Raw genomic sequence first — 26,629 nt, forward strand, 5'->3', positions numbered from 1 at the left:
GTGCGGTCGGGGTCAGGCCATCTACTACCCCTCCCCTCCCCTTCCCCTAGGCCTCTGCAGAGAGAGAACCCCCCCACTGGGGCAGAGGGAGGGGTGGGGTATAGACCAGGAGATGAAAGGCGGGCAGGCAGTGGGCATTATTGCTGATAAAGGCTGGGTAGGGAGCAGGGCACCGGGGAAGAAGCTGAAGCCGGAGGCAGGGGAAGATGGGCAAGAGAGTGAACCGTGCGAGGGGCCGCAGCCCGAGGGAGCCGCAGTGGGAACGACTCGAGCCCACAGCATGCGGGACGGACGCGCAATAGCGCGCCCCGGGCGCCAGGTAGCGGGGCGGGGTGGGGGATAGGCTTTGAGGGCCGGGACGCGCGGGGAAGCGGCAGCGGGACGTGCGGGCGCGTTTCCCCGTACGCTCTCCCTTCCCTCCGCTCCCTTCCCGGAGACTGCGGGGAGGGCGGGCGCGGTTCCGGGGGGTGGGCGGGCTGGGCGGGGAGGAGGCGGGGCCGACGCACTGGCTTCTCCCAGCACCTCCCGCTAGCAGCCAAAGGGAGCCGAGCCTCCGCCAGGTCTGGGCCCCGGGCGCTGGAGCGCAGCGCAGCGCATCGCAGCCGTGTCTCTCCGCGGAGAGGGCTGAACTGGAAGCCGAGCGCTGCCGCGGGAGGCGGGCGATGGGGGCAGGTGCCGCCGGCTGCGCCATGGACGGGCCGCGCCTGCTGCTGCTGCTGCTGCTGCTCCTGGGGGTGAGTGCTAGCCGGAGGGGAGTCCGCTCCCTTTCCAGGGACCGGAACCCCAAGGAGTTCAGGTTTTCCCGAGGGAAAAGAGAAAAGAGCGTTGGGATCCCAGATGCTGGGGGTGGATGGCGGGAGAGGAGCTCCGATGCCAGTATCCACGGAGGAGCGCCTAAGGTTCTCAGAACGAAGAGGCGACGCTGAGATTCAGGGTAGAGATGCTGACAAGAGGGGCGCACCTATGCGGGTCCTCATGTACCATGGGGGGTGTGTGTGGAGGAGCTGGGAGGGGTCTCAGGAGGGAGTCGTGGGGCTCTCGGATGCCTGGGTTCTTCGGAAGAGGGCGCTTGAATGCTGGGAGCTCGAGGCGACTTTCCCCCTGAGCTTCTTGATTTCTGGAGGGTCGTGGGACGGAACCCAGGCTAAAGAAGCAGGAGGAATGGGACGGGAACTAGAGAAGTGAGGAGAGAGTGTGGTTGGGGTGGGGAACCGGGGACGAGGGGATGGAACAATGTAAGAGGAGGGTGGAGGGGCTGGAGGCAAAGGGGACCGGGCATCGGACAATGAGGACCGGCCAGACAATGGGGGGAGGGGCGTGGGAGGGGGAGGCTCGTGGAGGGGGGCTCTCTCTGTTGAAGAGAGAGAAGTGGGTCAGGGACGGCAGAAAAGGGACGACGGCGAGGGAGGTAGAGAGGTGGAAGCAAAATGAAGGGACGGAGAAGGGAGAGCGGACCCTAAGGTGGTCGGGCCCCGCCTGTCCGCCAAGAGACAGTGGGACGAGAAGAGAGAGCAGAAGCACAGCTGCTTCCCGCGCGTGTCGCGCGCTCTTTCTCGCGGCCTCGCGGGGTCGGGGAATTGCGGCTTGGGGTCCGAGGCTGGGAAGGGGGTGCCCACGTCGCCGGGGCGAACCCGCTTCCCGGGTTCCCCCGCGACTGGTGGGCTCCTCCTACGCACCTATTCTCGCGGTTTGAAGCAGAGCCGCGGACCGGATGGGACGGAGCAGGCGTCGTCCGACGGGTTCTCGCCGCCGCCACTTCTTGGGGCGCAGAGAGGCGGGACGCGCAAAGCGGGGACGGTCCCGGCAGCGCGCAGCCGGGGGTCGCGCAGGCGAAGGCAACCCGCAGGGGGCGCTGCGGCGCGAGGGCTGAACCCTCGCAGCTCCCCGCGCGACTGGGGCTGCGCGCCGCACCCGCCACCCAGACCCCCAGTTAAGCGGCCCGAGCGCCGCGCTGATGATTGGCTCCGTTTCCGCGCCCAGGCGGGTCGGGATTCCGCCCGCGCCCCGCCCAGCTTTCGATGAAGGACGCCGGGCACCGAACAAGACGGAGGCGCTCAGGCGCCTCGGATTCTGTCTCGGCAAAGGACTGTGGGTCCTCGTAAGCATCGAAGTCCGCCCGGTGGTTCTGACAAGACATTCAGGAGATGTGACCCGCTGTGTGGCCATGAAGGGAGTGCCCTGGAAGGTTTGGCAGTGGAGGAAGTGTCCTCACTCTCCCTGCCGTCTTCATCTCTCATCTGAACATTGCGCCCCCAAATCCCCATGACAGACAAGGAGACTGAGGCTCTGGGAGATTAAACCAATTGGTCAAGATCCCACAAGCGAGTTGAGACAGAATCCTAGCTAGACTGCCCCTCACCGGATTCCCAGCTCGGTACTCCCCGTACCTCTTAAGGGGCAGCCCGGCGTTCCAGCTCGGGATAAGAGCTGCGTGTCTCGGCGGCGGGCGGGCGTGACACCAGCCCCAGAGTCAGGCCGGCGGAATATGGGGGCTGGGATGGGCAGAGACCCCTTCCGGGCGCTAGCCCCATCCCCGAAGCTCAGCCTGGTTTCCCTGGGGTGGCAGTACCTCCGGCTTCGTCCGGAGATTTGGGAGTGACTGCGGGCACGTTTGCTGACTAACGCCGCGGGTTAGAGATGCATCTCGGCTGGGGCGGGGTGGGGGGGCAGGGAGGGGGGACTGGGGCAGCCAGTTGTGAGGATCCTGGAGGGGCGAGGGCATGCGCTCCGGATCTGGGCTGGAGAGTGCCCCCCGAATAAAGAAAAGGCGAGGAAGGAGGGGATCTGGGGGTGGAGGGTCTGGGGGCTCGGGAAGGTGGACCCGGCGCAGAATCTGTCGCCTGCAGCCCCTGCGGCTCTCGCCTCCGCCTTGCCGCGGGGCTGCTGTCTATGGGCTGGCGCTGCGCACCGCAGCGGTCCGAGTTTCTTCCTGGGCCGCGGCGAGAGTGCTGAAACCAGAGCGCGTCCCGGCGGGTCGGCTGGCGGGCCACGCCGGTAATGGAGGCACTTTGTCATTCAGACGTCTGTAACCGGAGCCGCCGGGCTGGCTAATGCGCCTAATAGGGATGCAGCGAGGGCAGCAAACGCGAGGAGGGGAGCGGCCGGGTGGGGGAGGCGACTCCGGGAGGGAAGGGGTCCCCGCCCCGCTGTACCAGACTGGTCCCGTTCCCGCGCCTAGATTCTTCCCTGGGGGTGCGGGGTGGGGAAGCGGGAATAATAAAAGTGGTTGAGTGCCTACCGTGTGCCACGCACTGCCCTGGGTAATTTCTCTTGTGTTATTTAATCCGTATAAGGCCCCAGCAGAGTAAATCTAGTTATTCCCATTGGACAGTTGAGGGAGCTGAATCTCCCATACCTTCAGGCACGAAACCAGGCTCCCCCAGTTACTGTGTGGTGGCACCCTTGTTGGAATCCAAGATGCTTGGCTTGGAGTTTACTCAGGCATACCCCCGCCCAACCTTCCAGATCACGGAAGGACACGTGGCCTTGAACCACCACTAGACCTGGAGGTTAGATCCTGTCCTATGCCCCTGGCACCACAAATTTATGACTGAGCCCCTTCACCCCCCACTCAGACCCCTGCCCCCTTTCAAAGTCTTCATGCACCCTCCTCCTCAGTAATTAGCTCTTGTCTCCGACCCCAAATCCACCCTATCTAAACGAGTGGGGGGCATGTGCCAGTGCCTCCCCAGGGCTTGCATTGGTCTCAAAAGACCCTTTGCATATTTGAAAACTCGCCAACCCCATGATGGTGGCCAATGACTCCATTCACCTAAGGAACCTTTTGCTGAAGCTGTTGTGAATGGATAGGGCTCATCACACTGAAGCCTTCCTATAGTTTCAAATTCTTTCAACTATTTTGGTGTATTTTCTGTTTTGTCCAGTTTTTAAAAATTAATTATTAAAAGTCAATTCAGGGCTTCCCTGGTGGTGCAGTGGTTAAGAATCTGCCTGCCAACGCAGGAGATATGGGTTCGAGCCCTGGTCCGTGAAGATCCCACATGCCGCGGAGCAACTAAGCCCGTGCGCCACAACTACTGCCTGCGCTCTAGAGCCCACGAGCCACAACTACTGAGCCCGCCTGACACAACTACTGAAGCCCGTGTGACTAGAGCCCATGCTCTGCAACAAGAGAAGCCACAGCAATAAGCCCGCGCACCACAACGAAGAGTAGCCCCCACTCGCCGCAACTAGAGAAAAGCCTGCGTGCAGCAATGAAGACCCAATGCAGCCCCAAATAAATAAATAAATAAATTTACTTATTTTTTTTTAAAAAGTCAATTAACTGAAGGATATTTCCACCTTAGTTTCTAGAAAGCCTGGATATGGCACCCCCCAAAAAATTGCAAACATTCTAAAAAATGGAATAAGTGTAATAAGTATAAATTTCAGGCAAATGTGCCTATCATTTTGGTAAATTGATCATTTTGGAGCAATTAGCCTGAATCCTAGTCACCCTCCCTGATTCCCAAGATTGCCTGGACTTGGACCAATAGAGGGTGTGGCTAGATTGGTGCATCAGGCCACTTAGCAGAATGACCTCTGGGGCCTCAGTTTCCACATCTGTCAGAGAGGGGATGAAGGCAATCCCTCAAGCCTTTCCTCCTCAGCTTCTGGAGCAGTTGTTCGGGGTGATATTTCCTCTCCCTCATGGGACTGTGGCTCCTCTCAGGAGTCAGGGACCTTGTCTCACTGGAAACTCTTAGTTTAGTGCTCAGTAAGTAGTTGAATTAGTTAGCAGTTCTCCATCCTACTTTGGTCCCCATACCCTCTTCAGACTCTTCTTGGTGGATCTCTCTTCATTTCTATCCTGCCCCCTAGTCTGAGATGGTTTCCCCTGTTTGGGGATGGCTCAACTCTCCTCTCCCACTACCTACCCCCCAGGCTCAGCAGCTCACTCTCCCTAAGACAAGACACTTCTTTGGGGCTTCCCTGGTGGCGCAGTGGTTGAGAGTCCGCCTGCCGATGCAGGGGACACGGGTTCGTGCCCCGGTCCGGGAAGATCCCACATGCCGCGGAGCGGCTGGGCCCGTGAGCCATGGCCGATAGGCCTGCGCGTCCGGAGCCTGTGCTCCGCAGCGGGAGAGGCCACAACAGTGAGAGGCCTACGTACCACAAAAAAAAAAAAAAAAAGACACTTCTTTGGTAACCAACATTTATTGAAATCCAACTATGCATCAGACAGATTTGCATAAATTATTTCTTTTAATTTTCACAGAAACCTGAACAGTAGGTATCACCAACCCAACGTTTTAGGTGGGAAAACTGAGGCTTAGAGAGATTGAGAATTTACCCAAAGTAGCATACTACTAAGTGGCAGATCTGGAATGTTTTGAAATAGAAAACAAAACAAGCACAGGAAACACATGGTTACTAATTATGTGGCCTAGACTCCCAAGTGCAAGACTTTGGAGAAGAGAGAGGACCACGGGCTGCAGCAGGGAGAGCAGGCTTTGAGAAGAGGGGCCGGCGCGAGGCTCCCACTCTGCCCACAACTGCCACAGTCAGATTGCCTCAGTTATCTGGAGCCCAGGTCTCTACTGACCTCAACTAACTGGAACACAGCCAAAAGCCACAGAAGACCTTGGGAAAGAGAAAAGAGGGGTCCCAAAGTGAATAAACACCTTACTCATTTATTTAATGCCTCCAGCAACTCTCTGAGGCAGGTACTGTCATGGTTACCTAGTGGTGAAGAAACTGAGGCACAGAGAAATTCAAAACCTGTCCCAGGTCACCCAGCTCTAAGCTATGAACCAGGATTCAGAGCAATGAAGGCAGCTGAGGAGGAAGGCAGACTTTTTACTCTGAGAGCGTCCCCTCTCCTGGTTCCGATACTACTTAACACCCACTTTATTCACCTTCCTCCCAGGGCTAGTTACATACTTTCTAAAATTCAATTAGACCTAATAAATAAGACTGGGGAGGGGCAGCTCAGGTCACACTGGCAGCAGCGAGAACTGAAAACTGATATCTTGACAGGAAGGGAGGAGGCAGGAAAACTATAAGAAAAGCTGACAGGAGAACTCAGAGACAAAAGTGTGGTCATTTGGGATAAAGAACCCAGGACTTCATTGCATTGCATCCCAGAATACTCACTGATGTAAATACTGAGTCCCTGAGTCATGGGGAAGCCGTGAAGGTATGTTCCAGAGACAGAGGAAGGTGCAGCCCCCGTGGTTAAAGTGAAAAACATTAGGTGAGAAGAACAGCAAAGCCATGACTTTCCAGAAACTCAGGTATCCAGAAAGTCAGGCCCTGGAATTCTAGTTAATTGAGGCCATATTGTATTATGTTCTTAAATTCCATAAATATACATGTTGGGTCCCTAATATGTGCCGGGTACCGTCTCAGGCACTGAGGTGACCACAGTCCCTGCCTTCAGGGACCTGAGAGTCCAGTGGGGGACTCTGTAGAGTGTCAGACCAGACAAGAAGAGTGAACAGGGGGGACATGTGACAGGGCAGCTCTGCCTGATTTGTCAGATCAGGGAGGGGCTGGGCCACAGGACCACTTCCCTGATGAAGTGACATTTAAGCAGAGCCCTGAAGGATGAAAAGAAATCTGAACAGACCTTACTGGAACCTTGCTCACCTCCTGGGGGAAAGCCTGTATCTGGGACTACCCCCTGCCCCTAGGCTTCTGGTCTGCAGATGTTCCCAGCACTGTGTTCCTGCCACCTGGGAGGAGATGGTGGCAACACCCAAGGTTCCCCTCCTTTGCTGCCTGCACCCTCCCCACCGGTTCCTTGAGGACCATAGGCTGCCTCCTAGACTGATCCAACCTGTCCATCCCCCTGCCTCCACCAAATCCTAGTGAGACCTCAGGATATTTGAAAGGACTGAAGGGAAAGGAGGGTTTGGGGCCATGATCTGGCCAACATGGAAGCAGAGAAATGCCCAAAATGACCTTTACAGCTCCCTCTAGTCCCATGATCCAAGAGACCATACTTCCTCTGAGCATCAAATGGGAGCTACACGGTCTGGAGCCAGGGAAACAGGCTTTGGAGTTTTATTAGACATTAAGATTTTTTTTAAGGAACAGAAATATGAAGCAATCTGCCAGCAACCCCTCCCTCTAGGGAATCTGGTGCTAAATCATTCCATCCATGAGCAAAGATGCCTCGGCGGCAGGAATCTGATTCTCCTTTCCCCAGTTTCCAGGGCTGTTCCCACTGGCTGCATGGGGGGCAGGGAGAGGGGAGGGCTGGTGGCTGGAAGTCAAACCCTGGGGGAGCAGGGCTGCTGGGTGGTGAGAGCAGCCACTTTCTCATTATTGGTAACAGGCATACTTTTCTCCCGTCTTGGCGCCAGACTCTTGATGACTGGCTGGTCATTTGCTTTGGCCCTGAGCTGTCTCCATCTCTGGCGGTCTAGAGAGATGAAGGCTCAGAGCGGGAAAGCAGAGAAGGTCAGAACTCGCAGAGCAGAACCAGGATTTGAACCCAAGGTCCCACCCCTGTGCTTCTGTTCTGGGACACCTCCCAGTTGATACTTAACATGTGGAATGGTAGAATTAAGGGCGAGTCCCTGCTAGACTTTGATAGAAAAAGACGCCCCTCTGGGTAGACGCATCCCTGGAGGTGTGCACCTTAGCAAGTGGCATTTGGGCTGGATTTCAGCTTCTAGTTGCCCCCTTGGCTGGGAGCCCTGTGCGAGCTGCAACCTGCCTGCTGGTTCCTGACCGCTGCCCAAAGGCCCTCTGCTGGGCCTCAGGTTGCCTTCCCCACATGGTGTATCCTTGGGATTCCAGGAGTTACTGTAACCCCAAGATGAACTTTCCAGAAGGTCAGCATCCGAAGCTCTGATCTCACACCCCTAGCAGCCTGCAGGGGCGTGCTGTCCCCCACTGCCTTCCTTCCCCATCAGCTTTCAAGTGCCAAATGCCTCCCTGGTGAGCTCATCCCAGCCCAGGTGGTTCCAATAGAAGGCTTTAGGAGGGGGTGTTTGCTCCCTCGGAGTCTACCCTGTCCCCTTTCTCTTGCCAGTCTGACCTTCTGCTCTTCCTCCACCCAGGTGTCCCTTGGAGATGCCAAGGAGGTGTGCCCCACGGGCCTGTACACCCACAGCGGTGAGTGCTGCAAAGCCTGCAACCTGGGCGAGGGTGTGGCCCAGCCTTGCGGAGCCAACCAGACCGTGTGTGAGCCCTGCCTGGACAGTGAGTATAGGGTGTCCGGTGGGGGGAGGGGAGCGGAATGGAAGGGAGGGCAAGGGGGCTGGAGGGCATGCCCAGTAGAGGCCTTACAAGTGCCCTGCGCCCTGGCAGGGACTCCTGTCCACAACCGTATGGGTGCCAGAAGTGGGTCTGACCCAGCATAGGAGGCAGAGAGGGGAAGCTCAGAATGGATGAGGGAAGTATGCAGAGGGAGGAGGGGGACCAGATGGGGGATCCCCAGGCTGTGCCCCTTCCCAGCCCCCAAGTAGAGAGGCCTGGTAGAAGAGTGTGGCCAGGAGGGAGGGGTAGCTGATGCTAAGACCAGCTAAAAATATCATCTGCACTGCAGAATCAATGGCTGCCACTTACCCTTGGTGCGTTTGTGGGGAGGGGAGGAGGATCAAATCCTGGCTGCCCAGGAGACTGACCTTGGGGGATCCTGGGAGGGTGTGGCTAACCCTCCCCCACCCCCCACCCCCCCCCCCCGGCCAACTGTTCTCCAGCTCTGACGAGGAAGCAGAGCTTTCCCCATGCAGCAGGGATGGGGGTTGGAGCACTACCGGGCTGTCCTTACTGGGCGGGGGATGTCGGGTGCGAGAGGGGGGAGGGGCGCTGTGGCCATTCCTACCTGGGATTTCCTTGGGGAGGGCAGAGAACCCCATCTTCCAGAGGTGCTGGATGAGGGAGGCAGAAAGATGGCAGGTCTGGGGTCTGAAATTCTTTGCGCTTGACTCAGGAGTCTCGTCTCTGCTGGATTCACTCCGCCCCCTCTGTTGCTTTCAGGCCATGGGCCCTCTCTGGAAACCTTTCCTGTTGACAGTTAGATCCTGCCTTCTACCTGGCACTCAATGCCCACCTGGAGGGCCAGTGGGAATTCTACCCAGATTGTTCTTTAATCATGTTGAGGACAAGACTACAGGAACTGGGAACTCTGAACACCCCCGCCAGCCTGTCTTACCTTTGAATGCCTCGCCGCCACCACCGCTACCTCGAGGCACCTCACTGCACACAGCCTATCTGTCCTTCAGGCAGCCCCGACTCCTTGGTGTCCCAAACACACTGTTTTCCTATTTCTGTACTAGTGGATCCTGTAACTCCATCCCCCAGCAGAGGGATGCCAGGTAGGGAGGCTGGACATCCCATAATGCCTTTGCTACCTTGCCATCTGGCCACCTCCCTGGTCCTGGCCTAGCAGGGTTCCTTTCCATCCCAGAGCAGGGTTGGCCAACCATCAGCTACCCTGGAACCTCCCACGTTTGCCTCTCTTATTTCCTAGACTCCGCCCAGGGCGTCTTCTCTTTGGACCCTAAGTCTCCCAGGATGGGACCCCAGTCCCTTCTGTCAAAACAAGCGGTGGGATAGAAGAGGCTGAGAGAGGGCATCTCCGGGGCAGGGGAGGGGAGACAGGAGCAGAGACCAGCTCGGAATGCTCCCTCCCCCTTCCCCCTCACCCCCCTCCCCGCACCCCAGCTGTGTTAACAGGCTGCCTTTACAAGTCTCCTTTATGGGATGGAGACCCCAGTAGACTTTCCCTCTATCCTCAAAACGTTTCCACAAGGAAACCCATTAAGCTCCTGCCTTCTTTCTCTGCCCCAAAAAGACCACATTTTTCCCACCCCCTAAAACCCTCTCCCAGGGTTTTGCTGCTAATTTTCTGTATTTTCCCATGGGCAGGGTCCTCCCCTTCCCCTCCCGTGTGACTAGACCCACCCCTGCTGCCACATGCCACCCAGATAGGAGCCTCTGGTATAAATTGGACATCCTGCCTGGGCTGTTTCGGTTTGGAAGTCCTTTCGGATGTCTGACTAATATCCCTGCTACTGAAGTGCATTGAATTGATCATTGCCCACCCCAGGGGGCCCAACCTTTACAGGATCCCTGCTGTGTGTCAGGTGCTACTGAGGAATTTCACTTATTCCTCATCACAACCCTGTGAGTGGAGACTTTATTCCCTGTTTTACAGAGAAAGAAAAAAGCTCAGAGAGGTTAAGTAAAACACCCAGAGTCACACAGCTAATAAAGTGATGGAAGCAGGTTTTGAATCCAGATCTGCCTGATGCCTAGGAAGAGTAACACAGGAGTCCCTCTGCCAGAACTGACTTGGAACTGAAGTCTTCCTCCAGGCCCATCTCTGTCTTGTCTGCTCTTCCCCCTCCCCCCAACTGCTGCCCCTTTTACTTCTCTCTGCTTTTTCCTTCTTTGCTTCTGCAGTTCCAACCCCAGCCTCCAAGATGATGACCCTGTGCTCCATCTTGTCTCTTGATGGCGTTAAAGAAAGTTAAGCTAGGACCCCCACAGCAAGCCTCGATTTCCCTCCATTGGGATCCCAATCTCTCTACCTCTGTTTCCACATTCTGAGCAATCCTCCCTCCCCAGCTCTCAGGCTCTAAATCTGTGCTCTTCCTGCCGTTGGAGCAAGGATACATCCTCTTGGCTTCCGTTTGGCATGGAGTTCTCCACCCTGGGCTGGGAGGGGTGGAGAAGATCTGGTTCTGTGCCCTCCCCACTCTTTGCACAAGGCGGAGAGGACCCTGGCATCCCGCCCCTTATTCTGGAGCTCACATCCATTAGTTAAGAGAGCCTGAATCAAGAGGGAGCTTGGGGGCTTCCCTTCACGTCCTTTGAAAGAGCAGAGGGCTATGTCTGCAAGTCCTCCCTTCCTTCTAGCTTCAGTCCCTCCTGCAGTGAGTCCCATCCCTGCCCTCTAGAGCCGAGCCCTTCAGCAGCTGGGGTAGCGCCATGGGTGGGAAGTTCTGTTGTCTAACCCTAGCCACTCCCATTCAGGCCACACCTGAGCCCCCACCCGTGCAGAGAGGAATGAAAGGGCAGCTGAGGTGGGAGCCTGCCCGGTGAAGGCCGGCTCTGCCCGGGCTGGGTTCACAGCTTCACTCTGGCCTGCGGGGACGGCTGGGTGGGAACCACGCTCAGATTATGCCTTAATCATGCTGGGAACTCTCTAAGAGAATCTGCCAAGAAATTTACTGGCACCAGCTGGGTTGCCCGCTGAAACCTCAGGGCCAAAGCTTCCGGGGCCTGGAGCACCGGGCTCCTGGCCCGCTTCCTGCCTCCCAGTCGGGTGCCACCTGCTTTCACACACCGGGGATCCGGCCCGGAGGGAACAGCGGGGGAGTCAGCGAGGGGGCGCGGTAGAACGAGGGTGTCCCGGGATGGGGCGGGAAGGCCTCCAGCCTCTGCGCCCCAAGTGCCCCCAGGGCGAGCGGCTAGACTCGGGGCGCGGCTCCCCCCGCACGTCCGTCTGTCCTCAGGCGTGACCTTCTCGGACGTGGTGAGCGCCACGGAGCCGTGTAAGCCGTGCACCGAGTGCGTGGGGCTGCAGAGCATGTCGGCGCCCTGCGTGGAGGCCGACGACGCCGTGTGCCGCTGCGCCTACGGCTACTACCAGGACGAGACGACGGGCCGCTGCGAGGCGTGCCGCGTGTGCGAGGCGGGCTCGGGGCTCGTGTTCTCATGCCAGGACAAGCAGGACACCGTGTGCGAGGAGTGCCCCGACGGCACGTACTCCGACGAGGCCAACCACGTGGACCCGTGCCTGCCCTGCACGGTGTGTGAGGACACTGAGCGCCAGCTGCGCGAGTGCACGCGCTGGGCCGACGCCGAGTGCGAGGGTGAGCGTCGGGGCTGCGGGGTGGGGGTGGGGGGCGCCCCGGGGTCCGCAAGGGTCTGCCGTGGCCTGCGGGGCCAGTGGACACCCTCCCGATCCTTCCCACCAGTGGACCCTCTCCACCGTTTACCCTTTGGGGCTGTTTGTTAAGCCATCCTCATCCTCCCAGGCCACACTCATCTTCCAGGGCTTTGTTAATCTGTGGCTGCCGGCTGGGAATTGGACGGATGGCAGATGAGCGGCACGAAGGTGGCCTCCGGGTCCAGAGCACAGATAGGACATGTCTGATCCTTGAGGCAGACTCTCTGCACTGGAGAAAGGGGTCTGAGGACCCTCAGGAGTTGGGACCTTTTGTCTCTGAGGCCCATAGTGGTTTATGGCTCTGGGACCTGGGATGGAGTCTGCCCTGTCACTTACTATCTGAGCGACGTCAAGGAGGTCACTTCAGTTTCTGGACCTCAGTTTCCTCGCTGCACACGGTGTCCACCGTTGCTGTGGGTTTGGGAGGGGGGCTGGCTCACTTCAACTTGTGGGGGAGGGGTCAGCAGTCACTGGTACAGTTTAGTCAAGGACGAGGTTGGACCCAGGGAACAGTAAGGAGGTCGTGCGGACAGGGGCCTTGGGACAGAGAAAGAAGGGGAACAGCAAGCCTGCGGCCTGGGAGCCCGAGGGTGAGGCAGGTGCACATGGAGGGCCCTCAGCTTCCTGGGTGGGTGGGAGCTGGGTGTGCCCGCCTTAGCCAGAAGGGGCAGTTCCTGGGATGGGAGGAGGAAGCACTGTGGCAGTCAGGGCAGAACCGTTTTGGTCCCTGGTGGGTGACATCCATCTTGGGGGAGAGACTGACAATGCCTTTACTTCCTATCACCCGTTCAGCTGTTTCCCCTTGGGGCCTAACCCTCAGGGTGCTCTCACTCTGAGCAGGCAATGCAGTGCCTCCTTCAGGAGCCCTAAGCTGGACGGGGCAGAGACAGCCTTTGCCCCAGTCTGATGAGGGAGACGCAGTCCCAGCACTTAGTTCCCAAGAGATCCCCCCATTCTGGTGGGGGCAGCACAGCCTCTGCCTTCCGTCAGCCCCCAGTTGGATGGGAGAGGTAGATCCCCTGCCGTGGGGAGCCTCCAGTCTGACACACCCATGCCTGCCTTCCACATCCTGGGATCTCTGGTGCAGGGAGCTCAGGGTGCAAAGGGCCGGTAAGCTGGGCTGAGGCCAGGTATGTGTGTGAAGCTTGCTGCACTGGGATGTGGGGTCAGGGTGGAGAAGTGGGGTGCAGAGCGTGGTGGTTCCGGTGGCCATTGCCCTGGGCCAGGAGACAGGCAAGTAGCGTCAGGCGCAGGGCAGAGCAGGGAGGGAGTTTCAGCAGCCTGCAGCAGGCAGGTGGGTGGCACGCTTCTGTGGGCAAGTCCGCACCAGCCAGTGGTGGGGACTTAGGGGTGCGGTTAGAGCAAAGAAAGGTGCTGGCTGGGGGAGGGGTGGGCTCCGTCTTTTGGCGTCCACACATTCCTTCCAGACACACTACTTTCCCAGCCGCCCTGAAGGGGTGCGTTTATCCCTGCCCCTCTCCCCCTCCCCCTCTAGCCTCTGAAGGGGTAAATGTCAGCTCCAGGGCAGAGGGAACATTTCAGGAAATGGAATTTGATTTGTGGTGGCTTGGTTGCCCCCCTCCCCTCCACTGCAGGGTACTGCCTTGCATAAACGCTTCGGTGTCAACATGGTGACTCACCCACCCTGGGGGCAGAACCTGCCCCCCTCCCCAAGCAAAAAGAATTGGGTTTCGGAGGAGTAACCTGGCCCCTCTTTCCACCCCCAAGTCTGACAGCTCCCATTCTGGAAACGGCTGTCAGGACCTGCCAGGGCTTAGTGGGTTGGAATGCTAGTGGACACAGCCACATCTGGATCTCATCCCCACCCCCAAACACGGCGGGGATCGGAGAGATGAGGGGAAAGCGCCCTGGAAGGCGCTGTCTTCAGCCTGGGCCATCTCTCAGCTCTTCCCCACGGCTCTCCAATCTCTGTGATTCCTGCTTTCAGTGACCCTCCACCCAGCCATGCCTTCAGCCTCTGGGTTCGGGTCAGTTGAGCAGAGCTGTCCCCTTAGCCTCGGGGCTCAGGCTGCCCCTCCAGCTGGCCCCGTCCCCTAGCCGGGCGAGAGAAGACCCTCCCCGGGCCAGCGCCTTGTCTGGGGCTGCCAGAAGGAGGGCTGTGTTTCCTCCACTCCGTGCCCCACGGCTTCCACGCCTTCCTTCCCAGGACTGAGATGGGGAGGGGCGGGGTAGGGCAGCAGATGGCAGCCCCTCCCGAATGCCAACCAGATGGATTCCAGATTCACATGTGGGGACCTTACTCCTCAGAATGTGCTGAAAACGGGGGCCTTTGAAGCATCTTTGCCTCGAGCCAAGGAGGCCTAGGAAACCGGTGGGCAGTTTCGACTCCAGCTTGGGTGGGCAAACTGGGGGCCAGGCGAGGCGGAGCTGGGCAGCAAAGTGCCCGCCTCCACCCCATCAGCACGTCCTGTCTGCTTTCCCTCCCCGCTCCAGGCGCGGGAAGCGAGGAAGGAAGGGGCGGGCAGCTTTGCCCAGACAGGTACCCCCAGGCCGTCCAGAGCCCACAACCCCAGGTGCTGCCCCCGGCGGGGTGGCAGAATGGAAAATCCCACCCACTTGTGCCAGGGGCTGCTGGGTCCCCTGCCAGGGAGGCTGGCAGTGCCCAGCTGGCATGGGAGAACCTAGGCGGGTGGCAGGGCCGTCTCCCTCCCCTGAGGCAGTGGCGGCGCCTGCTCTGTGGGCCCTCTCTCCACCAGCGGTCCTCGACCGTCCCAAGTTGGTTTGGGCTGCCTGACACTGTCATCTCCGGGTGGCAAGATCAGACGGTGTCGGGGCCACGCAGGGCAGCAAGTAGAGGCTAAGCCGCTCTCCGCGGACCAGCTAGAGGGGAGCAAGCCAGCTGGGCACCTCCCCACCCTGCCCGAGCCTAGAGCCAAGACGCCAGAGACTAGAAAGGAGGCTGGATGCCAATTCTCGGGGTGGGGGGTGTGCCAGGGAAGGTACCTCTCTGCCAGACCTGATTACCCTCATCCTTCTTTAGGACAGGGGTGACTGGCGCCACTGGGGCAACCTGTGGCCAGAGAAATTACATTTCCCTGGCCTGATTCCAGCTGGAGGCGTCCTAGGGCCCACTCTCTTCTTTGTGTGTTTGCCTCCATGCTGGGTTTTTGGGTACCCAGGGTAGGCAGAGTAGAATTCTAGGATCACAGTTATACCCAAGATGGAAGGGAACTTAAAGACTGTCTCTTTTAATATCCCCATTCATGGGGAAGTTGAAGTCCTGAGAGTTGAAGGGACTGGTCCAGAGTCACACAGCCAGTCAGTGACGGAGCCGAAGGGGACCCAGGGCTCCTGATCCTTAGGGCCTTGCCCTTCTCCACCATCGTGACATCGTACAACCAATCCCAGCCCTCTCTCCTGTGTGTAGCCACTGGACATACAAGCATCTGGGCAAGGAGGGGGCTGGGGGAGAAGCTCTGGGGGTCAGAACATAGGAGAGGGGCGGGGGGAGCGGGCCCTCACTCCTGTAGCCCTTTCTCCCAGAGATCCCTGGCCGTTGGATTACACGGGCCACGCCCCCGGAGGGCTCAGACAGCACAGACCCCAACACCCAGGAGCCCGAGGTACCTCCAGATCCAGACCTCGTAACCAGCACGGTGTCAGACGTGGTGACCACAGTGACGGGCAGCTCCCAGCCCGTGGTGACCCGAGGCACCGCCGACAACCTCATCCCTGTCTACTGCTCCATCCTGGCTGCTGTGGTTGTGGGCCTCGTGGCCTACATCGCCTTCAAGAGGTGAGAGGGGCAACGGGAGCCAGGGAGCCAGATCTTTACCCTCAAGGAGGGCTTTGCTGCGACCATGACCTGAAAACGCACACACTCTTCTAACTCAACCCCAAACCAAGCTCATCCTCACGTACCATCGGCCTCCCCACTCCAGGGTGTGGCAGGTCAACAGGAGGTAGGGAAGGGGATGGTCCCTGTCCTGTCCTGGTGCCAGCGCCTCCCCACCCCGATTCTGCTCCCCCACCTGCCTCCCTGCACACAGAGCTTCCTTTACCAACAGCTTGCGTCCTCATTCCCTGAAGCCCGTCACCTGTGCGTGTGTGTGCATGTATCTCTTCCTTCCCATGTCACACATGGGATCTGTGGTACCCGTATCCAGAAATCAGGATGTAGGTAAGTCCTAGAAAGCATTTTAAATGTGTACGTGCGTTTTCCATTCTTAAAAAAACAAATCATCAAAGTAATAACGTGCTTATTTGGGAAAATGCAAAGAAGACCAATGTCTTGTAAAGCAAAAAGTAGTAAAACCGCCTTTAATCTCCCCAAATCCTACCCCTCTCCTCCTGGGAATCTGTTTGGAATGGATCCCTTCCAGCCATTTTCTATGCATTTATAAACACATGTGTGGAAAACCTATACATACACACTCAGGTTTGTTTGTTTTTTTAAAGCACCAATGTGATAACACTATACATATTCTACAACGTACTCTTTCACTTAATCTCCCTCAGGAGAGCTTTCCTCAGAGCATATAGATAATCTGATTATTTATAATTGCTCCTTCAATAACACGGGTGGATCATAATTTATTTAACCAGTCTCCTATCGATGGACATTTGCTTTGTTTTTCATTTTTTCTTATTGCTTATAACAGCAGAGGGAATCCGTGTACATACCCCTGCACACACGTGGGAGTACTTTAGAAGGGTAGACTGGGAAAAGTGGAGTTCTGGGGAAGGCATTTATGTGTGCACCATTCATCCCACGGACATTTACTGAACACTGGCCGCACACACCAAGAGGCACCCTGGGTGCCTCTCTGCCCTCACGGCGTTTCCGGTGCGGGCCAGGGGCAGATAGGTAGAGGAAGGAGAGCCTCCTGTGCCGTGCAGGGTTACAGACGGGCACCCCCTGGGCACCCACACGCCAGAGCACAGATACCTTAGTGGCATGGCCCGTGCGCCCCTCAGCCCTGTGACTGGGGCTGTCCTCTGGTTCCAGGTGGAACAGCTGCAAGCAGAACAAGCAAGGAGCCAACAGCCGGCCGGTGAACCAGACGCCCCCGCCCGAGGGAGAAAAACTGCACAGCGACAGCGGCATTTCTGTGGACAGCCAGAGCCTGCATGACCAGCAGTCCCACACACAGACAGCTGCAGGCCAGGGTAAGCAGTGGGGCCGGGCGGCGAGCCGGGGCGGGGGGCGAGGCAGGGAGAACAGTGGTGGTTAAGCTTAGGCTATAGGAGGGACTGCAGAGGGGCTGGCTGCGGGCCGCTGTGTGGAAGGATGGGAGAGGCGGGCTGAGGGCTTGGGTAGGAGAGGCCCTTTCCGGTGGGGATGACTTGGGAAACGGAAGCTTTGACAAATCGGAGCATCTAGACTCATCCAGCTAATTGTCCCCCAGGGCTAATCACTCCCCAGAGTGGCTGCAATTAGCCTCCTGCCCAGGACTTCTGGGGAACAAGTAGTTAATTATGTCCCCTAATTGGTGGCCCAGCTCCAGTACACTTGCTGCAGTTGAGTCTGGGACCAGAAGTCCTGTCTCCTCAGCCTTGATTAATTGCTGGGGAGAGGTGTGGGGGGGGCGGTTAGTGGGCAGGGAGGTTAGGTGGTAGGGATGGTTCTGGAGCTATGGGTGAGGAAAGGACGTGAGTCAGCATCCCCCAGGTGCCTCCACAGCCCTGCCCACATCCAGGACTGCATCTTGGGCATCCCTCTGCTTCTAGACCCTCAGGTCCTCCCCAGATCGGGAGGAGAAATGCCTCAGCCCTTCTTGGGTCTTACTTACTCCAGGCCCCCACTCCCACTGTGGGGGAAAGGGTGTCCAGCGGGTAGTGCCTGACTCCCCCTGGGTTCTTGGCAGCCCTCAAGGGTGACGGAGGCCTCTACAGCAGCCTGCCGCTGGCCAAGCGGGAGGAGGTGGAGAAGCTGCTCAGTGGCTCTGCGGGGGACACCTGGCGGCATCTGGCCGGTGAGCTGGGTTACCAGCCTGAGCACATAGACTCCTTCACCCAGGAGGCCTGCCCGGTCCGCGCCCTGCTGGCCAGCTGGGCCACCCAGGACAGCGCCACACTTGACACCCTCCTGGCTGCCCTGCGCCGCATCCAGCGAACCGACATTGTGGAGAGCCTGTGCAGCGAGTCCACGGCCACGTCCCCGGTGTGAGCCGGACCGGGAGCCCCTGCCCTGCCCCCACATTCCGAAGACTGATGTTCCAGCCAACCCCACAGGCCAGCGTCAGAGCTGCGCGCCTCTTGGCAGGGCCTCGGAGCCCGGGCCCCCAAACCACAGCCCTGTCACTGCTCCTGTGCGGCCCCATCGCTTCCGACCACACTCCCTCTCCGGCGCCAGAAGTGCCCCTGCCTCCTCTCCCACCCTGCCCTGCCCTGTCGCCATCTCAGGCCGCCTGCCCCCTTCTCCCCCCACTTCTAGGGGGGCCAGCCCCTCCCACCTTAGCAGGTTGTCGTATATGGGGGGCTGACACCAGAGATGGTGTTGAGGGCGCGACAGGGTCCCAGAGACTCAGAGGGAGAGACTGAGGAACCAGAGCCGTGGGCTCTACACTGTGAACTTGGGGAACGAGGGAGCACCTTCGTGGCCTAAACCTCCCTCATCCCCCCTCCCCCCTCGCCCCTCCCCTCTGGCCTAACATGAAGAGGACCAGAGGTTTGATAGAGCTGGAAGAGGGGGGTGAAATCTAGTCCACCCCCCTCATTTTACGAACAGGAGAGTGAGGCCCAGAGAGAGGCAGTGATTTGCCCAAAGCCACCCAGAAATGGGGAGGCCAAAGATCGGCTGTCTCCCGAAACGAGGGGTGCAGGCCTCAGGTTTGCAGGGAGTTGGGGGCCAGGTGACCCTCTGGGAAATGTCTCGAAGCCAAACCCAATCTGCCTTTCACCATCTCCAGGCCTGTCCAGCCCCTGTGGAGAGGGGATGCTTCACCCAAGGCCTGGCCCATTGATCCATCCTGACCCCAGTCAGGTTTGGGGCTTGTGGCAAGGGGTGCTGCTTCCCTCTGCCTGTTCCCTCAGGCACGTCAGTGTGGCATCCGTGGTGTGGCTAATCTGTAGGTACCCACCATCCCAGCATAGACCCAGAGCCAGTATAGGCAGCATCTTCCCCTGGAGTCAGCCCTGGGGGACTAAGGAACCCCACCTGCAACACAGAGATTTACAGGCGCGCACACACACACAGGATGAGAAATCTTGCTTCTCTCCAAGAGTTCTTCCTCTTGGGCTGTGGCCGGATCCTCCTGGGGCACAGAGGAGCATTGAAGGGAATTGAACTCTACTCGCTGTCTTCCCTCGCCCCCGGGTTTGGCAGGCCAAGGACAGCTGAGGCTTGAGCTGGCGCCTGCCTTCCAAGGGCCTGCACGTGGAGGAATGCTCCCCCGCCCCACCCCTTCCCCGCAAGCACGGGTTTGGCTGGGCCCTGGAGGCTGCAATGAAGACAAGTGGACCAGCGTGGGAATGCAGCAAGAAGGAATTGAGTTAGACTGTGGCCCATAGAGGGTCTCTCCCAAGTTTAGAGAACCCTACAAAGGACTGTTTATTCCCTAGCTTGGTACCAGAAGGGGGCCATGAAGCCCCTCCTGGCCTGTTCTGTTTTGCTTGATGTTGGAATGAGTGTGCCCCCCCCCCTTCTATTTAGCATGAACAAGCCCTGACCAGGATGTGCACGGACAGCCACCCCCTCCCCAGCCCAGGGGTCTCTCAGCCCTGTGTAAGGGACTGGGAACGCCTGAATCTGTGATGGGAGGAGGAAACTCACCTGCTGGCCCCTCACCTGTGAATGTGGGGAGCGGGACAGAGTCTGAGGTATTTCTTTTCCTCCCCAGCAGTGGGGGAGCGGGTCGGAGGTTGCAAGGATGTTTCAGCATGTGTTTGGTTCTGGGGCCCCTCCTGCCTCCCTTTGGGCTGAGATGGAACCCTTTTGCCCCCTCCCCCCCCCCAGCTGTGGGCTGTGAGCTCCAGACTCCTTGTCACCCTCCCTGTCACCTGCCCCTTGCATCCTGTGTAATCATTTCTTGGGCCTTCCTGAAACCTACACATAAAACATAAATGATGAACATTAAATAGCAAAGAAAGGAAAATCGTGCAGAGATTTTCTGGAAATACATGTGCTTTGAGTTGGTGGGGGGTTATGTGTGGGGGGCAGGGACCCGGGTATAATTTCCAACTCAGTGAGTTCCTGTCCTATTTTCCCCACACACAATGGGGAAGTTTTAACAGAAACCCAGCAAATTCACATGTGTCACCATGGAGTTAATTTAAGTGGGATAGAGAGGGAGTGGGGGTCCTTGCCGCCAGACTTTGGAGAGGGAAAGTAAAAACGGCCATGCAGGAAGCTGGCCAGCTGTGAACTTGACCAGATGTCAGAAGTGAAACTGACCACAGGGGAGCCAGAGGCTTGCTGGGAGGGCCAGGTCACAACCCCACAGCTCGCAGCCACCCACATGGCCTGGGAGGCACACCACCCCCCAGCACACAAGCACACACACAAGGTCTGGCTCCAGATGGCCTGGCAGGAGCCTGGCTGGTCCGGCCCCTCCCTTGTGGCTCTCCCAGGCAGGTCCCAACCCCAGGTCCTACCAGCCTGGCTTTGAGCCCTGCCTGGTCTGGGAGCTGCAGGGTTCCAGGCCCCGGGTCTGTGCCCCTCTCCCAGGCTGGCCTGGCAGCTGGTCCGAGCTGCTCAGCCTCTGCTGGTGGCTTGGCCAGGTCTTGATGGGCCTGGCTTGTGGTTGCTAGGGAATGCCACGGAAGGCTTGCTTTCCCAGAAAGAACAGCAAACAAGCCTTCCTGATCTTGGGATCCTGGGAGGGGCCGGCCGGGCCCCAGCCAAGAGTTAGGCATGAGGTGGAGAGAAGCTGTCTTCCATGTCCCACCCCCAGGCTGTAAGGGTTGTGAGGAAGGCGGCGGGGAGGGGGCAGTGATTTAGAGTCGGTATAGGAAATGATCCTGGGTCTTGGGTAACCCCCAGTGTGATGGGGGAGACAGACTGTCTTGAGGGAGCCTCCCATCTAGTGGGGGAGACACAGCCCCAGACTTGAAGATACCTGTAATCTGATGGGGGAGGCACAATTCGTATCCTAGAAGAGCCCCCATTCTCATGGGGTGAATGTCTCTAATTTAGTGGGGGAGAGCCGGATGCTGCCTGTGGGATTGAGACACAAACTCCTGTCTTCCGCGATCTTACGTACTTGACGGGGTGGCAACAGACAGCCCCTGTGTGGTGAGCAGGGCCATGCTAGGGGGGAGTGGGGGCCCCAACCCAGACTCACCCCTACCAGGAGTTAGGGAAGGTTTGCCAGTAAAGAGACACTGAAGCTGAGCCCTACTGAAGTGGAGTCAACAAGCCAGGGGAGGAGAGAGTTCCTGGCAGAAGAATCAGTGCAGCAAAGGCTCTGAAGAGAGAGAACAGAGCCCACGGGGCCTGGGGAGGCTCCTGTGCCTGCAGCCCAGAGAGTGAGTGGGAGGCCAGTGGGGCCAGATGGGGAAGGGCTTACAAAGAGACAAGTTAAAGCATCTGGACTACATCTTAGAACACTGGGGAGCCACTGACGGGGATTAAGCAGGGGGTGCCGTAGACAGATTTCCATCTTAGAAAGCACCGGCTCTGGCTGCAGTGTGGGGGGTGAGGGTGGGGCAGGATAGGTGGGCCAGGAGGTGGAAGTCAGAGGTAAAGGATGGGCCACAGGGATGGCGAGAAGAGGGCATTGAGAAAGCTCCTCATAGCATGCAAGACTGGGTAGGAGATGTGGAGGTGATTGACACTAGCCTCGGGCTTCTGGGGGTAGCGGAGCAGACAGGCTGAAAGACATCGTACCAGAGATTCGCACCCACCTCCCCCACCACATTGTGGAGAAACCCCCTCTGCCCTCCTTCAGCCTAACCTCCTTCCTTCCTTCTCTAATTCCCCTGCAAGGGCAAAAATGCTTCATCGGCTCCCCATCTTTAATGTGGCCTCGGAGGCTGTGTGAGGCCCCTGCCAACCCCTCCAGACTCACTGCCTTGCTCCAGCTGCCCTCTAGCTCACTCTTTGCTCTTCCCCAAACCAGCCCCCTCACAATTCTTCAAGCTTCAAGCCACAGGGCCCTCTAGCCACAGGGCCTTTGCACAGGTTGTCCTTTCTGTAATACTCTTTCCCCTTCTTTCTCAAGTTACCTCCCAGTTCAGTGCTTCCTTGGGGAAAAGCTCTCAGCGCACTCTGGATACAAATCAAGTTTCTTGAGTCCAGGTTCAGAGAACATCAAGTTCCACTCCTTTTCTTTAGACCACTTATCTCTCTGCAATTAGGCACCCATCCGAGTGATTATTTGATTACTGTAAACTCCAGGAAACCAGAGACAGGGTCTGGTTTTGCTCACCATCTAATCCTGCGCACCTTGCCTGGTGTACAGCTAGCACCCAATAAAAATTTGTTGAATAAATGAATGAATGTGGTCTAAAGTAGCACTGTCCGATAGAAATATTATGCAAGTGACGTATGTGATTTTCAATTTTTTAGTAGCCACATTACAAAAGTAAAGGAAACAGGTGAGATGAGCATAATAATACATTTTATTTAGCCCAATATATCCAACATATCTTTTCAACACATAAGCAGTATTTTAAAATTATTGATATGTTACTTTTTTTCTGCTAAGTTTTCACAGTCCAGTGTGTATTTTACTCTTACAGCACAACTCAGTTCGGATTAGACCCACTGCAAGTGCTCAGTAGCTACATTTGGCTAATGGCTGCCACATCGGGCAGCTAGCTCTAGAGTCAGACCTCATTCTGAGCCCCCAGTGGGCTCAGAGGGCAGATAGGTGTTCCCTGGCTTCTTCCTGTATCATCCCTCTGCTTGGGCCCGAGGCCTATTGTTCTCCCCTCCCCATCCCCAAGGCTCTCTCCTCTCCACTCTTTGTCTCTTTCATTCTCTAGGTTACAGAATGATACCATCTTTGTCTGCTCATCAGGGCCCCTTCTCTTCCCCTAGTGCCTCCCTCCCCTCTTTCATCCTGTGCAATGAAGCTGAGATGAGACTTGGAACAATAGGAAAGGCCTCTCCACCCAGTGGGGAGGGGCCTGATGGGGGCCACTGAGCCTGTGCTCCAGGGGAAGATGGGGCTGAGCCAGAGCTGGGGTCATAAGACATCTCCCATGATGCTCTGGGCTGTGGGGTCTGCTGACCATATGCCTGGGGGAGGCAGCTCCTCTGATAATGCAAAGCAGATTCCTCTCAGCTTTGTGGCAGCTGGTGGGCAGAAGGCCAGGGGACAAGACTGAGTCCCCAGGCATCTGGGTTCAGAAGAGCTGAGGCCAGGAGGGCTCCTTCAGCCTCCAGCCCCCTGACTCCTTCCAACGCCCCTGCCCTCATGCTGACCCCTCCCAACTACACCAGGCTCCCCTGGGCCCCACCCCAGGCTCCAGATCACCCTCCAGCTCTATCAAAGACCCCAGTTCTCAGCACACATCCTTGGGGATCTTTGATGCAACATCCTCATTGAGAAGGGCCTCCAGTATTCTTCTTCTCCAGGCAGACCCTGGGTAGGGCTGTTCATCTCCATGCACAGGGTGATTCCTCCCAGGCCCCACTGAAAGTTAGGGCTTTCCACAATAATTTCCACACCCCAATTCTACCTATTCCAATCCTCCAATCATCTCAGAGGCGAGGCTTGGATCATCTTTCTAAGGCTCTGTCATGGAAGAACGTTAAGGAACCTTCCAACTCTCAGTCCCCATTCCTCCCAGGGCACTCGATCCTGCCCTCTTCCCACAGCATCTGGGCACTTCCCAATTCCTGTGCTCCCTTCCCGGCAACCCCTGCTCCAGCTGTTTCCGACAACATTCCCAAAGGGCTCCTGGGAGAGGTGGGATTGGGTCTCCTCCCTGGGTGGGGACTGCTCCCTTTGGAAAAGTCTGGGAATGCGCCCATCCCCCTCCTATGTTCTAGTGACTTATAGAATCTAGGGGTCCTTCTGTGTCATCCAGGAGCCTGTCGCCCTCCTGAGAAGCCCTCAACACTCTCTGGCCTGGGCCTGGGGCTCAGCGTCCACATTCCAGGGTCCCGGCCCCACCGCAGGGCCTAAGGCTTCAATCAGCACTCCAGATGGTTCTCATTCTACACCTACGCACCTTGGGATGCCAGCGGTCCACATCGGATGTGCGGGCCAGGGGCACGGGGCAGCCAGGCCTCCATTTGTCGACCTTGGACCCACAGGAGATCACACGGTGACCTCCTGGAAGATGATGCCGAGGGCTCAGAAGCCAGCCACCTGGGAGCTCCCCTCTCTTCACTCTGCACACCAGTTTGGATTTCTCATGTTGTAAAAGGGAGAAAACCCAACTCAGGGTTGTTTACGGGAATTTACTGTCCGTCTGAAGTGAAAGGTGCAGGGGTAGGGCTGGCTCTAGGCACAGCTTGATACAGAGATTCAAACAACATCCTACCACCCAGTTTCTCCCTCTCCGTCTCATGCCTCCTTTCCTCGCACAAGACTCATTCCTTGCGGTGATAAGACGGCTGCGCGCCTTCCGATTCATGCCGGTGGGAAAGAGAGCACCTCGGTCTTAGCATCCGGCGAAAAGTCTCCAGGCGTCCCTGTTTCTGATTGGCCCGTCCGGGGAATGGCGATCACTGATTGGGTAAGGTGGACGTCACATGCTCCATCCACAGGAGCGGGGGTGTCGCCCCGCCTGAGGCACTGGGAGAGTGGGGGAAACTGAGGCACAGTCACCAAAAGGGGACCCCAAAAACAACAAATGTAAGACTCCAGCCTAGATCAACACTTGGGCTCTTCCCTCTTCACCAGGCAACCTGAGCGAGACTGCACCCCCCGCCCCCCCAGACCAAGCGCGTCTTTCTGGTCAGAATCGCCATGAAACAGCAGGGACATCCTATGCGAGGACTTGAATGCCAGGCTGAGGAATGTGGACTGATCAGGGAGCTACGGAGGTTGTCTGTTCTGGGAGGAGAGGCAGGGAAGACCAACTGCGAGGTTGGTGCTTCGGGCAAGGGAACTAGCAGTGGGGAAGGAAACGGGAACAATTCAGGAAATATTAAAAAGGGAGAATGAACCTGCCTTGGCACAGGATCAGATGGGAAATAGTAAGGCAGAGAGTACATGACTCCCAGTCTCCAGCTTGAGCAACCGAGGGGATGATGGTGCTGTTCACAGAGATAGATCCCTGGAGGAGGAGCAGCCTCTCGTGGCAGATCAAGACGTCCGTGTTGAAACAGAAACGAGAGTCATAGATACAGAGAACAAACAGGTGGTTGCCAGAGGGGAGGGGAGTGAGAGGAGGAGAGAAGTAGGGGAGGGAGATTAAGAGGTGCAAACTTTCAGTTATAAAATTAAAAAGTCACAGGTATGAATGTACAGTGTGGGGAATATAGTCAATAATTATGTAATATCCTTGTAGGGTGACAGATAGTAACTAGACTTACTGTGATGATCATTTTGAAATGTATGGAAATATCCAGTCACTATGTTGTGCACTAGGAACTAACATAGTGTTGTAGGTCGATTATACGTCAAACAAACAAACTTATAGAAAAAGAGACATACAGGGCTTCCCTGGTGGCGCCGTGGTTGAGAGTCTGCCTGCTGATGCAGGGGACACGGGTTCGTGCCCTGGTCCAGGAAGATCCCACATGCCGCGGAGCGGCTGGGCCCGTGAGCCATGGCCGCTGAGCCTGCGCGTCCGGAGCCTGTGCTCCGCAACGGGAGAGGCCACAACAGTGAGAGGCCCGCGTACCGCAAAAAAAAAAAAAAAAAAAAAAAGAGACATACGACATGATAAATATAATTAACACTGCTGTGCGTTATATATGAAAGTTGTTAAGACAGTAAATCCTGAGTTCTTATCACAAGGAAATTTTTTTTCTGTTTCTTTAATTTTGTAAGTATATGAGATGATAGATGTTCACTAAGCTAATTGTGGTAATCATTTCACGATGTATGTAAATCAAATCAGTACTCTGTACACCTTAAACTTATACGGTGCTGTATGTCAATTATATCTCAATAAAACCGGGAGAAGAAAATTCACATGTTGAGCTTGAGAAGCTTGTGGGACATTCAGAAGAGAAAGGCCGGTGGCTTTTTTTAAATCAGGAGCAGGGAAATTCGAGGGCTACAGTGGAATACTTAAAAATCATCTGCCATCCACTAGGTGAGGTCCCTGGGAGAGAGAGCCCTTGGGGGTAGTCCTGCTTAGGTGACCAAGGAGAATGTGGAGGCAGAGATGATCTCGAGGGGCCAGTGTGTTGAAAGGCCTGGATCTTGCAACATCAAGGGAGCCTAAGAAAGGAGCATGTTTCTAGGAGTAACAGCAAGTGATTCCCAATGCACGTGCTGCAGGGAGGCCTGGGAGGGAGAGGCTGGGGAGAGCCAATGGATTGGACCTTGAGAGTGCAGGAGACGGACGGCAGTGGTCGGAGGAGAGGCTGGCAGGTGAGAGAGTAGAGACGCCCCTGTATAACTCTCCTAGAAGCTTGGCTGTGAGGGGGAGACAGGGCTTGCCTCCTCCTTGGGCGGAGGGAGAGGGAGGACGTGGTCTCCGTGGTCAGGGAGCTTTAAGGTGTAAAGCCAGGCTGCACTGAGCCGTCCCTCTCACCTTGGACCCTGCAGCCTAGTTCTACCAGCTCAGCCCTTCTGTGGGGCCTGGAGGGCCCAGGCCGGCTGAAGAGGGGTCAGCGTCGGTCCTCAGGGTCCCGCCCCTCTTGTTGCCCCATCATCTTGCCCTCTACCCCCACCCAGTCTTCAGACCCCTCACCTCCAGCTCATCGCCACTGATGCAGGATTAATTAGCAAGAATTAGTGC

At 57.2% G+C, this 26,629-nt stretch overlaps 1 protein-coding gene across 1 annotated transcript; it reads left to right on the forward strand.

Moving 5' to 3' along the window:
- Positions 1–570: 570 nt before the first annotated feature.
- On the forward strand, positions 571–19,896 carry NGFR (nerve growth factor receptor). Its single transcript, XM_081219569.1, has 6 exons — positions 571–734; positions 8,013–8,154; positions 11,418–11,777; positions 15,359–15,611; positions 16,824–16,984; positions 17,683–19,896. Exons 1-6 carry the CDS (start codon positions 663–665, stop codon positions 17,982–17,984), a joined length of 1,290 nt encoding a protein of 429 aa, XP_081075695.1. The 5' UTR covers positions 571–662; the 3' UTR covers positions 17,985–19,896.
- Positions 19,897–26,629: the final 6,733 nt, after the last annotated feature.

Source organism: Mesoplodon bidens (assembly GCF_964165515.1).
Source record: "Mesoplodon bidens genome assembly, chromosome: 19".
NCBI lineage: Eukaryota > Metazoa > Chordata > Mammalia > Artiodactyla > Ziphiidae > Mesoplodon > Mesoplodon bidens.